Source organism: Ambystoma mexicanum, chromosome 2q (genome assembly GCF_040938575.1).
Source record: "Ambystoma mexicanum isolate Mex_15411 chromosome 2q, UKY_AmexF1_1, whole genome shotgun sequence".
Taxonomy (NCBI): Eukaryota; Metazoa; Chordata; class Amphibia; order Caudata; family Ambystomatidae; genus Ambystoma; species Ambystoma mexicanum.
Genome location: NC_090924.1, coordinates 1320484525 through 1320498720, shown reverse-complemented (window position 1 = coordinate 1320498720; position 14196 = coordinate 1320484525). Strand labels below are relative to the sequence as shown.

General features: G+C 46.6%; 1 protein-coding gene across 5 annotated transcripts in view; it reads left to right on the top strand.

The window, feature by feature from the left end:
- SLC4A7 (solute carrier family 4 member 7) overlaps positions 1–14196 on the top strand; it is a 1353206-nt gene that overhangs the window by 169252 nt on the left and 1169758 nt on the right. For all 5 annotated transcript variants that reach the window (XM_069648779.1, XM_069648778.1, XM_069648775.1 and 2 more), the window contains exon 2: positions 808–889. In XM_069648779.1, the coding sequence (XP_069504880.1) occupies positions 808–889 (82 nt within the window). The remainder of the gene's footprint in view (positions 1–807; positions 890–14196) is intronic.

Here is a 14196-nt window from a genome sequence, read left to right as displayed (position 1 = left end):
GACTTGCCACATCGACGGTGAATAGGATGTCTTGCTCAGATAGTTGTGTCCTTTCCAGAATATTAAGGAAGTGTGTACTATCCTTGACATAAGTTTGTGTTTTTTGTATTAGGGGATTGAGAAAGTACAGGAGGCATATTACAACCGCTAGTAACTTATATCGATTACTTTCTCAATCCCCTAATACAAAAAACACAAACTTATGTCAAGGATAGTACACACTTCCTTAATAACACTATCAATACATAAATTACTTACCTGTCTGCATCCCACCTGACTTGACTCTCTAGCCATGTACTGCTGTTGAATCTCGCTTGTAACACCAGAGTACTTACTGCAATACTTTATCCCATGTAACTAGCGCCTAGATGTCTCAGAGCTTTGTGCCCTGCTATAAATGTAAAAATAAAGCAAACCAATTATCCAGGCTACCCCTTTCCATGTTAGTCTGTGCCTGGGCCCATTTTATCACTTTGATTTAACCCTATAGACAGTTTAGCAGAAGTTCTGACTGTGGCATCCCACATACAGTGAGCAATTTCTCATTTTTGCCACTCACTAGGGAATATTCTTGCTGGCGGGGAGCATCTATGGCTTTATCCATTATATAATGGCAGTGTCTGATTAGTGGCTGCATTTTGTATCCAGTGGCAATATCCAGATATACACACCTGTGCCTGGGGAAAAATGACTGTAGCTCAATATAGTAAGATCAAATGGCATTTAATAAAGTTAGACCTATTGCCTTTGTCAATGCTTGTTCCATATGGTTCAAACAAACTTCAATGTTTTTTTTTTTCTTTCCAGGGTCATGATGAAGAAGCCATCATAGATCTAGGGAAGACGAGCTCAACAATCAGTACAAACTTTGAGAAGGAAGAGCTTGAAAGTAAGTGGTAATACAAATGTTTTGGTGGAGTTCTGTGGAAGAACCTTTTGGGTCTTGGATTGTTGGGTAACCCTTGCCTTTCTCATTTTTCTAGTTTGACCCTTTGTGGGGGACCAAGACTACTCTTAGGTACTCGGATGCAGAATGGTGTAATGGGTTGAATACCTTGGTAAACTCCCCCTGTCTCTCTTTGCAGTACCAATTTCTTTAATGTTTCGACCGTAACACATTGCCAAGAATTAACCACACAATGTATACAAAGGATTGCTGTGCGATTTATAAAGGGGTCCACTACTTCTCACTATTGTTAAAGACCGTGAAGATTTTTGTATTTTTTTTTTTTCAATTCCCCCTCGCAGGCTGGTGGGAGATGGGCTGTTTGTCCATTTTGTATGTAGGTATTCGAGGTGCACAACATGGCTGAAATTTGCTCCACTGAGAAATCAGCAATTTCTGGGGAAAATAGGCCTGCTTCGGTGGCAAAGCGTTCTTTGGACTTTAGGACGTGTTACCAGTCTTTTTTTTTTTTTTCTTTTTTTTTTTTTTCTTTCTTCGCCTTGGAATGTTTGGCTTACCAGGTGCTGTGAAACGTTTTAGTGCTCTAAATGCCCGAAATTTCAGTCAAAGGGCAGTTCGTCTGCAAGTGGTGAATATGGGAAAAAATCTGCTCTGCCAAAGGAAATTGGCGGCAACATTTGTTTCACACACTCATTTCACTGACCTCCACTTGGTATATCTTTTTTTAGTTGGGCCCCTTTCCTTGCTGAATGTTATTCCTTAAACATGATAGATAAAAATATAACAGAGCAAGATATACTCCTTTTAGATGTATTGAACTAATAGACTTGAGCTTGGAGTTTGAGAAGCATGCTCTAAAGTCTGTGACAATAGTTTAATTCTGATAGTCTTACAGTGTTTTAAACACTTTGATAAGCATTTATGGGTGGGGAAGTAAAATGAACAAGGTGCAAACAGAGCATAGCACATTGATGTGCCGTGTGTAGCATTGGTCTAGTTTTGCTTAGATTTGTGAGTCACTTGTTTCCTTATGTTCATATATAAATAATCGTGGTTGCAACACAGTAGTTAAGGTTATATTACACTTTAAATTGAGAAAACTTTGTTTTAACTTTTAGTTCTCAACCTTGCAAGTGCACCAAGTTGGCATGCTCCTGATTTGGCCAATATGAACACACTGTTTTTTGATTTCCTTGGAGGCCCACAAAAATCACTTTAACCCACTTTTGTTTTTTTTTTCAGAAACCCATTCCTGATAATTACTTATTTGAAATACCGTATTTCCAACCTAAAATTCATTACATAATGAAACGGCAAAACAAACAGAATACATAATCCATTAAACATTCTAGTTGCTTAGGCCACCAAATAACATTTTAAAAACTAAGGGGATTTTTCTCCACAGCAGCGTGAAGAAGAAAATGTGTGCCTGATTATTCCCCTGCATGAATTCATCCTATGTGTCTGGGGTAAGGTCTCTACTCACTCCCACCGAACGTAGGACACCAACCCTCAGAGCAGTAAGTAATGCACATTAACATAGATTTTTTTTTTTTTTTACTGATTCCACCTCATTTTCACCACATACGACAATCCCTTCCCCTTCCCATTGCTTGGGTCAAGATCCCCTCTAGGTCTCCTGGTTTGACAGCATTCAATTTCAAGTTTGTCCCCTATCGAGCAATTGCCTGCAAATTCCTGGATATTGGATGGAGTGTTGCAGTTTGAGCATGTAGGCCAGTCTTTTGCATTTCTTTTCGTGCTAAGGTTAACCAGAGATTGTTCGAAACCGTATCCGGCCAAAATGCCTTTCATAGTTTTCTTTAACCCACATTTTATTTTTCTCCGCAAAGGTGATTCTTCAGGTATTGTTCCAAACGCTATTTACAAACACAAAGATCCCTGTATAAAATCAAGAGAAGTGTATCTTTGACTGTAAGATATTGTCGCTACATGACAGATTGCCCCAAGAAGAGCACATAAGTAGTGTTGAAGACAATGTTTTGCAGTAACTCCAGGACCCACATAACCGGTTGCTGTGGCTTCTGTGCCAGAATACAATTCACAGATCAAATGGTGGTTGCCACGTGGATCAGTTGCTGACCATAATGGCATATTTTGCTTGCCGTATTCTTTGTAATATGTATGCGTGTCTTGAAGGGATTCAATTTTACAATATTTTGCATCACGTTTTGAATAATCGGCGGAAAGCTTTAATAGGTTAAACTCCTCCAACAGTTGTGTGGCTTCATCCTGGGGCTACTTTAATAGTGTTATTATGTTGATTACTAAGGAACACTGTAGCATGGGAAGCCATGCCATGGAATCTTATTGGATCAGATTCTTTGCTTCAGGCTCTGATGTCGCATAACCTGTATGTGTTTGTTGTTCTCAAAGTTCTACAGTTTGTCAGTTGAAGCCTCTTGTTGGAGTAGAGGGGTCCTCAGTGTTGTGGGGGGTTTTTCACTTCTGTTATCTTAATAAATACTTAATACGAAGACTTACCTGTGTCCAGAGCGTCTTCGTAACAATGGCGATGAGGATGGGATAACAGGAGACCTCCTGCAACGAATCCCCTGTGTCGCTCCGCTACCAAAGAGCGTTGTAGTGACCACCGAGGAAGGGGGACCCCGCTGTGACCTGCTGCATTGTGCTCCGGGCCGCTCCGCTTATCCTAGCGTTGTTGTAAACAAGATAACGGATCCCCTCGTATCCAGCGTGTGACGCCCTCATCCAAGTAAGTGCCGCGCTGCCCGCAAGCCCCGACGAGCTATGAGTTTAATTGCTGTTGTACTTTCCGTGAGGCTGTGCTAGTGCCGCAGCTGTGACACGCGCAGCGCCCCCCCCCCCTGCCATTGTCGTATTTTGCCCAGGCGGAACCGCCGCGACCGGGCCAGTGTTTCCTGAGGTGGGGGGCGCGTGGCCCAGGACGGCGCGATGGGTGTCTCCGTACCTCGGAGAGAAGGGGCACCGCGCGAAAGAAGAGTGAGCAGCCGCAACCCAGTGGAGCTCGTCCCTGCACATTTCGTTGGAGGTGCGCAGTTCGAGCTGATGGCGAAAGGGCAGGGCAGAGCGTATTACCGTATTGTCGGTAGGAGGCGTGCGGCACAGAACAGTGACATGCGGCTCAAGGGTTCTCCTAGTGGTCAGACTTGAGCAGGGCGCACTACCGTATAGGTGGTAGAAGGCACGCCACGCAGAAGAAAGCTATTCATCGTGGGATCGCGTGTTATTTGGACTGAGCTGCAACATTGGAGATTTTCGAACTTTCAAGTATACACCCAAAGACAAAAGGGGACGGGGTGGCAAGCGTTTGAAAGACGAGGGGGTTTGTAGCATTCCTGTCACTGAAGGAGGCCATAGGATTAGCAGTTCATACGGCTTGGCAGCATGGCGGGTTTGCCTGGTATCGCAGGACCACCAATCTTCATGCCAGTTCCCGGACCTGCAAAAATCTTGTGGGCTCAATGGCGCAAGGAGTTTTTTGCACTACATGAAAGCGGCTGGTGGGAATTCTTACTCCAGCGAAAGGAAATTGGCTTTGTTGCATTTTCTGGGATGAGGGCCAGAGAGTATACGAAACACTTCCCCAACCCCATGGTGATGGCGGTGGAGATATGAACGAATTTGATCTGGCCTTGATGAAGTTGGATAAGCATTTTAACCCCAAGACCAGCACGATATTGGAGCGTGCGAATGCAGGCATCTGGAGAATCGGTGGAGGAATATGTGACGGTGCTGAGACATCTTGCTTTATCCTGCAAATTCCAAGAAGCATTTGACGAACACATACGTGATCAATTCATGACACATTGCAGGGCCAATAAAATTCGAGAGGAACTGTGGCTGATAGATGAGCCAAATCTGGACGAGGTATTGGACATTGCAAGGAGAGTAGTACATTCCTTAGCATGTGTGGCCAAATTATCCAGAACGAATTGGGAGAGTCAAAGGAGTGCAAAACTGAAGTTTTAAATGTGACCGATGGGGAAGGGCAAGAAAAAGTCCAGAAATCGGCAGTAAAATCGTGTGGCTGTGGAAGAGAAAAGAAATCAAGACCCACCGCAGAAGGCAGAGAAAAAGGATGAGAGACTGTTTCCGATGCGCAAGCAATACACACTTTGCATCTTCTGCTGTGTGCCCGGGCCGCAGGGCTACATGTGCGAGATGTAAAAGGAAAGGTCATTATGCGAACTGTTGCAAAAATGTTAAATTCTGACAAAATGCCCAAAAGAAAGTCCTCTATGTGAATGAAGAAGAAGATGGAAGGTCGTCTGAGGAGGAAATGACACTTCCAATGCAGAATGTTGTTAATACTGTTGTCATGGAGGGTGAAAGTACAGATTGTGAACGTCCGTATGCACTAGTGAAAGTGAATGGCCACGAGGTATCTATGATGGCAGACTCTGGATCCAAAATCACTTTGGTGTCAGTGTAATTGAGAAGGACATGCATGGGAAAGTGTCCGGCCTATCAAAACCTGATATAAATCCAGATGGTTACAATCAGGATAAAATTGAACTGTTGGGGTATGCGTGGAGCGAGTTCGAATTCAAGGGCCGGAAATTCGATGGCAAAGTATACATAGCAAAAACAGTCAATCCTTGTTGGGATGGAGGGAGCCGAAAAGCCTTGCCATTAAACTAGATCCAAACAAGGAAGAACAAGTAGATCAGGTGTCGGAACCATGTGCAGGGTCATGGAAGGTGAAAGGTTTTATGCACTAAATCATATTGAAGGGATAGCACACCTGTCGCTGCAAAACTTAGGCTAGTGCCCTTTGTCCTTAAGGGAAGGGGTCAAGAAAGAGTTGATGAAACTGTTACAGTTGGGTGTGATCGAGAAAGCAGGTGGAGTTGAATGGGTATCCCCGGTGGTTGTTGTCAAAAAGAGTTCAGGGGATCGGAGTATGCATAGACATGCGTGAGCTCAACAAATGTGTGATGGTTGATAGTCACCCATTGCCCAATATATGTGAGATGTTGACCATGGTTGGGCGAGGGAAGTTTTTTCAAAGTTGGACATAGCATCTGCCTATCACCAGATTGAATTGGAGGAGGGGTGCAGAAAATGTACTGCTTTCATCACTCATGAGGGTGTGTTCCAATTCAGAAGGATGCCTTTTGGTTTGGCATCGGCCTCGTCGGTGTTTCAAAAAATTATGGACCGTTTACTCAGATGTGTGAAGGGGGTGTTTTGTTTCCAAGACTGTGTTGGTCTGTGGAGAAACACTTGAAGAACATGACCAAAATTTGTATGAGGTGTTGAGAATTTTTGAAGAAAGGGGATCACATTGAAGCAAGAAAAGTGTAAATTTGCCGTCTCCAAGGTAGATTACTTAGGCCACGAGGTATCACATAAAGGGGTAAAACCTAAAGAGCAATGTGAATTCGATGAAAGTAATTGAAAAGCCAACCAATAAGAGTGAACTACGTTCATTTTTGGACATGACGGAATTTTATCTTGTGATGAACTATGCGTCCAAGGTGTTGGAAATGAGGAAGATTCTAAGGAAAGGGGTAGAGTTCATATGGAACCGAAAGTGTGACATGGAATTTACAAGGGTCAAGCAAGAGATTGATATGGCTCGCCCATTAGGATGTTTTGACACGAGGAAATGTTCTATTATTACTGCGCAAAGAATCTGATCCAATAACATTCCATGGCATGGCTTCCCATGCTACAGTGTTCCTTAGTAATCCACATCATAACACATCTCCTTTTTTTTCCCCAAGATTCATTCTCATTCCAAAGATTAATGCACACCACCACTGATCCTCACACCTGACCTCTCTTTACAGTAGCAACTCTACTCTTGTTCCAAACCTGACCACCTTCCACACGCACCGCACCCTTCATAACGGCAACTACCCTAACTGGATCTGAGTATAATGACTCACCTTTTCTCTTCACCACACCCTTCTTTATTCTTACCCAATCACCTCGCTCCACATGCAATACCTTTCTTCCTCGTCTCTTGTTTTCTCACATGACCATTCACTCTTCTTCTTCTTGAGAGCATTTCTCGCTTCATCAATGACCACATCCCGACTCCCTGGAGTCGTGGTTCAAATCAACTGGATAGTTGCAGGTGGCAGACCCCTGCCTTACTGTACATATGTTCACCTGGTAGTTGTCATAAATATAGCAGTGCAATGTCTGACGTATCTGTTATACCAGATCTATTGGTGAGATTCACGCAGTGGTAATGGTGCAATTTACAGGCAGGGTGCTTTCTCTATAGGAGGAGGTGTTCTTTTCGCTGCAACTCTCCCTTACATTGGGATAATCCTAGTTTGGCTCAGGATGTGGAGATTCTATTGTCATTTTGTTTCCCTCAATTTGCATTTGGCACAACTCTTGCGTCTGTCTCCGTCAGCGGTCTCAACATTAGTAGGTTTCTGAAGCACTCCTCACAAATACCTGGTTTTAAGCCCTTACAACTTCCAGGAACTCTTAAGTACATCGCCAGCCCGTCACTCATCCATAACTCAATTTTTAATAATGGCAATAACACGTGGTGCTGACATGTGAATTGCCCAATATTGACTGTTCTTCTTTTCCTCACTGCTTTTGGTCTAAACACATACTGTACATGCATCCCACCAATCGCCATCATTCAACTGTATGTTAGCTTTCCTTTTTTGTTGTGGACCATGTGTGTCTGTTTTAATCTTAGACTTTCTCCCGCTTTTCCTGTTTACCTTTCCCCCATCTTTTTCCCCCCCGGTCTGGTTATACACTGGGTGGCGTCGGTTTGCCCTAGCTTGCAATGTTTTGGCACTTTAAGACCACTATGATGATGTGCACTGTCTAAAAGCCAATTAACATAAAATGCAGTGTGGGTATGGACCCAATGCAGCCTGGAGGTGTAAGGCAAGATGCTTTGTGATTCGTATACCTGGACCCACAAACCTTCCTATGTTCTGGGGTTGGGGATGTAGCGGCCTTGGGTAGGAAAAGTACCAATCTATTCATTTCACTGTGACTCCCCTTGCTTGCCCTGCATGGTTTAACTTCTTGCAAACGTTGCTCGGGATTATGCTCTTGATTATGTTTCTTAACCTCAAATATTTGAACACCTGCTTATCTGTACTCATCAACTTTTACTGCACACGTTTAATGCTAGTACAGCCTGGCTGTACACTTCACTCATGCATTGTAGCTACACACTCAATTTGAGTATTGATTTTAACCGAACTACAGAGAATAAAGGCACACTGTTTCGTGTTAACTTTTTTAAAATTTACCATACTATTTTATTGTCCGTCTTTCTCCAGCATGTGGTCTGGCATGGATTCACATGCTCATGAATATTTCCTGTCAGGCTGGGAAATCTTGGTTAAAAAAAAGTTTTGCTTACAAACTTTCTCCTCTAAACCAATCACTGAGCTTTTGGTCATACTGCCCCCAGGCAATGACTGCCCTCTACCTAAGCCTCTAATCTGACAGCCATCTTCAGTTTTACCACAATTTCAAGTGTTAGGAGTCCTCTGGTTTTGCTCTACATTTTTTGTGCTTTTTCTGTAAAAAGCTCTTTTTTTTTGCAAATGGAACCAGTGTGCTTTCTCTGCAACGGCCGGCTATCGGGGACCCGTTTGTCAGTGAATTTCAGTGCCCCTCAAGGGTGAGAAATATCAAAGATTCCAGACGTCCATCGGGGCTACTCTGCGCTCCGGTCCATGTCTTACGAGACAGAGGGAAGCACCACTGTTAAACCTGTGATCCAGCTGCGGAATGTGTTTGTATAGGACAAACCCCTCCAGTGCCTCTGTCTTCATCCGGATCACATGGACGCAGATTGCGAAATCTGCCTCAGTTCTCCAAACAAACCTTGAAGGATCGTCACAGTAGACTGGTGGCGTGGCTCAGCGCCAAGGCCTCTGCCTCGTACGAGAAGGGGCATGTTTCACCCAGGACCAGCCGGTCCGGAGAGCAGACCAATAAGTCCTTTAAGGGTGCTCCATACGAGGGTGCCCAAGACGAGGCCAAGCACTGCAAGTCGTTTACGTTGGGGTGCTGCACTCGTCACAATCTTTCTCCAGCCATTGCTCCAGCTCCTCCTCAAAGAGGAAATTGGCTAACCTGGCGAAGCTGCGGGAAAAGCCAGAGATGAAGGTGCAGGAAAAGGTGATTGACCTGGCCCAGGTGAAGTCATCCTCGACAATTGAGCTGGTGGCGGTCGCCCCCTCGAAGGCCAAAGGGGCTGACCCAGTCAAGGCAGCTCCAGCGGTGTCCAGGGTATCCCTGCTCCCATGGAGAAGACACTGGAGAAGAGGATGCTGTCCTTGAGCCTGAAAACGACCCCTCAGGATGCAAAAAAGGGGGCGGAGGAGAGGAGACCTCAACCGTACTCCATGGCACGGATATTTCTTTGGACGGGGAGGACCAGGTCCGTTCACACGGTCCAGGACGACGTGGGGAACAACGGCGCTGGGCCCAGTAGGCCTTGTGATATGTTCAAGGAGAACTTCTAACTATATATTGCATAGGCACTGGGATTGTGATTTGCGATCTGTGAGTTGGACAACGTATGCCTAACTTCAAAAAACATACAATCTTCAACACTATAAACTACACAGGTTATCATTGGTCTTCAGACTACAAGGCCCTTCATTATATGGCCCTCTTCAATTGCTTTGGCACGCTTGTGCCATTCTGGAACATTTGGTTCACCTAGCAGCACATGGGCTCAGACCCAGGTGCCAGGAGGTGGACTTGACTTTACCTCCCCCACCCGATTAGCCCAACATCTCATTACCCATGCCGTCTGCCATGAAGAATGTCTTTTAACTTGTCCTTGCAAAGCATTCTTGTCTCTGGGAATACATGGGAGTACAGGCTTTCACTAGCGGCATTCTGGTACTCCAAGCTCAACTCTATTTCCATCATTGGCTCACGTGACTGGAGACCACGATTTGGTCCATTTCTCAGCCTTTAAATGTCTTGAACACCAAGCGTGCCAAGTTCTATTCATTTATTTGCACCATAACAAGCGATGATTCAGCTTCACATATTCACTGCCTTCAAGACTAGATAACCGACCTTGGCTGCTTCCGTTTTTGATACCAGGCCAGACAGCCTCGCCATTTGTTTCCGCAATCTCGGCTTATTCCTGCTGCAACACAGTTCTCTGCTTTTCTCTCCATGGATCCTGGCATACTAAATTCATGACACCAATGTCCAGCTTCTATACAATGGGGGCTTCGCCTGCAGTCTATTGACTCCATATAGCCAGCTTCTAAGATTACTTAACCTACTTGCGTTACAGCATCTGTACAATTATTGAACGGCTTGCATTTTCTAGTGTTTCGCACACATGCAGTCTTTTTGCATATGGAAGTTTACTCTATTCTTAACTTCGTCATCAGTTTCTGTAAGATCCATGCATTCTCTTCAGCCAGTATTCTCAGGGCGCTCGTCTCTTGTGATGTAACCAGCTCCTCTTTCACTTTTTCATATTCCTTCAGGGAGTTCCTCCCTCTGATTATTGTCTCTTCAGGGATACATTTGATAAGATTTTCTCAGTGGGTACCTTCTTTCGAATATTTGCTGTGGTAACTGCAGCTGGTGTCAAGCCTGGCATGATCTCGGGCTTGCAACATACAGGAGGTGGGGGGGGGGCAGGATTTCATGCAGAGGCATGGAACTGCTTCTCTACACTGCAGACACTGTTCCGGCAGATGGAGAATGGTGTCTGCCTCAGTCGTCGTGGCTGGCTGAAAGCCACCAACTTTTGTCAGGAGGTCCAGACGAGTGTGTTGGACATGCCCTCTGGGGACAACCTCTTTGAGAAGGCCATTCATGAACCATTGTAGCCCATTAAGACTGACACGCAGATGGTCTGTGCCCTGGGCACTCTTCAACACCGCCCTTCCTTTCGTGACTCCGCCGGGGGGGGTGCTGCAGAGTCTGGCAGATCGTCAAAGGGTTTCAGCGTAGGGTCCTCTACAACCCTCCTGGTCCACAACCCAGGAAGCCTACAGAGGATGTTCAAGGCTTTTGGTGGAGGTGGCCGTCGTTGCTCCAAAGGTGGCACGCAGGCCCTGAAGTAAGATTGAACCGGCCAGGACGTCAGGCCCCCATCCATGCATCTTGGTGGGAGGCAGGCTGGCGGGCTTCGCCAGCAAGTGGAAGATCTCCACCGACTGAGTCAGTGGGCGAGAGCTTCCAGCACGAGTTCCAGCACAAGTGTCCGCGGATACCACCCGTGGCCCGGCAGGAGCAGCACCTCCCTCAGCTCCTGCAGGAGCTACGGGCCATGATGAGAAAGGGACGATGGAGCTGATGCCAAAGCGACTTCAGGGCTCCAGAGTCTACTCCAGATACTTCTTGGGAAGACTGGGGGCTGGAGGCCCATTCTAGACCTGCAGCGTCTCAACAAATGCCTCAAGTACCAAAAATTCAGGATGGGCACGTTGCAGCACGTGCTCTGCCAATTGGAGGAAAGATTTCTTGTTGCTGGATCTGGACGCATACTTGCACGTCCCCATTCACGAGATGCATCGGAAGTGCCTGTGCTTCATAGTACAGAGATGGCACTACCAATTCAAGACCATCCCCTTTGGGCTGACGTTGGTGCCCAGGGTTTTTACAAAGTGCTTGGCACCAGTGGCGAGCCATCTGCATCTACAGGGGATACATGTGTATCTGTACCTTGATTAATCTGGGGCAAAACGCTCTGTTCCTGGGGCTCAAAACTGTCTCCTGCCTGGCAGTCTGTTATGGTTTCATGTGGGATTTAGAGAGATGCAGACCACCAATTTAACTTTCCAACAACTTTAATGTTTTGGAGAAAGAAGAATACAAATAATAAACACAACAAAGGCTACTGTGGAGTGATGAGGTCATCTCTCTAAGCTGTTTGGACTGTTCAGTGGTAACCACTTTGTAAACCAAAGATCTTCTTGACTTAGCCACAACTGGCACAAAGTTAGTTTTTATAATGAAGCAAACCATGTCTCTCTAGAACAAGAAGGCAAGGTCTCTTCTGGAGTGTAGTCTCTTTTCAGTTCACTCCATTACTCCTGTCAATTCCAGGTTGAGCAACTGTTCTTTCTCCTGTTTATTTCAGTTGCTTTAACTCTTGGCTCTTTTAATAGAAATAGTCTCATCTATTGCTAATAACTAATTTAGGCATTGTTTTGAGGCTAATTGTCACTCTCTCCTTCATAAAACTCTACTTGTATTTGTGCCGGGACCCCGCCCCCTTGTTTCCGTTTCAATATCAGACTGTTGTACCTTAATCGGCAAACCTCCACATCCGCTACAGCTGACATGCTTCTTACAGGTGCTTTGTCGCGTCTTCTCCGGCGTCGCAGCATCCAAGGATACGGACGCGAACAGCTGACAGTTCCGGGCTTCCGCTGACGGCAAGTGACAGGATCAGCTGTATGGCTCTGCCTCTCTCCTACTTTCTACGTACAGAGCAACAGCTACGCAGCCCTTCGAACTGGCACACAATTCGTTTCTCGCTGGCTCTGCTCCACAACCTTTCCTGCCTCAATCAAAAAAAAGATCGGAGGGACGTCCGTTGGACGCCGATTGTGTAATTCTTCAACATTTAACTTTTTATAACTTGCGCAACGTCGCAAAACATTTCTGTAAATCCTTCCTCTCAATACGCCCACTGGTAACGGATGTTTTGGTTTCTTCATCTGTCGTATCCTAGCAACGAACACACAAGCCCATACTTATTAAAGAAAAGGACTTGAGAAGATCCTGGTTAATATGTAAACATTCCCAATAATATGGTACTAAGGTAATCGCTCCCCCGACATTTATGGATATTTTAGCCCTTTGAAATTAAGACCCTAATCACACAGCCCCCTCGGAAGAAAAGCTAGCGGCTATGCTGGGCATGGTGCAACGGCTGTTGGCACTTAAGACCGCCACGGTGTGGACCATCTAGTCACTGCTTGGCATGATTTTGTCGTGCATCTACGTGATCCGGCTCTACCCCATTCAAGAATTCCTGGACGCTCGGTGTATCCAGGTGTCTGGAAGCTTCGCAGACGAGATTGCTCTCAACGAGGAGTTGCGTTTCGAGCGGAAGGTGTTCGCTCCAACATCGCCGGGTGCACAGGTTTCCAGAGCCCCCTGTACCAGGAGACAGTCACCACGGACGCTTCCCTGGAGGGCAGGGGAGCCCACACTGAAGTCTTCACACCAGAGGCCTGTGGCTGCCGGAGGAGAGATCTCCACATCAATGTCCTGTAGATGTGGGCAGTGTTCCTGGCCGTAAAGTCGTCCCTCCCGTTCCTCAAGGGCAAAGTGGTGAGGGTCTTCATGGACAATACCACCATGATGTTCTACTTCTTGAAGCGGGGGGGGGGGGCACCAGATCCCACCGCTCTCCAGTGAGGCACAGGACTTGTGGCACTGGGCCATCGCCCAAACAATGTTCCTCATCCCTTTTCACCTGGCAGGAGACCAGAACACTGTTGCAGACTCCCTCAGCAGTGATCTGCGCTCCTGCCACGAGTAGGAACTTCGGGGTTCAAGTGGACCGCCTCAGATCGATCTGTTGCGACAAATTCCAAATGCCAAACTCCCCAGCATGTTCCCACAGCTGTGGAGCATGGATGCGTTTTTCTTCTTGTGGGAAGGCCTGTTCCTGTACGCGTTCCCTCAATTGCCTCTCCTGCTGCGAGTCATCTATCATCTCAAAACGGTGCCGATGCAGGATGATCCCCCGTCGCCCCGGCGTGGCCGAGGCAGATTTGGTACCCGGATCTTCTCAGCCTGTCAACGTCACCCCCAGTCAAGCTGCCGGTGGTTTTGGATCTGCTCGCCAGAAAAGGAAGCGCAATCCTACACCACAAGCCAGGATCGCTGAACCTGTTGGCTTGGCTTCTGCAGCCTTCGAGTTCGGAGGGTGCGGGTTGCCTGCGGACTGCAGGGAGCTCCTTGCCAGGGCGTCGTTGACTCTGCCACTGACACATTTTGCTGTGGACGCAGAAGATCAATCCTCTTAGGGTCAAGGCCCCGCAGATTCTGCTGTAATTGTTGTCCTTGGCCAAGGTGGGGCTGGTGCACACCTCGATCAAGGTGCAAGGCGATCTGCCGCTACACTAGGTCTCCGGGACGGTCTTCTCATTGGTCCCAACGTCTCGTTAAGGTGTTCCTCAAAGGACTGTTTCGTTCCCGCCGGTAAAGGCTCCTGCCCTGGCGTGAGAACTCAACGTAGTACTGACGAGGCTCATGGTGGCTCCCTTCAAGCCTATGCATTGGGTTCCTCTCATGGAAGACTGCTTTCTCGTGGCCATCCCCTCTACCGGGAGGGTAGG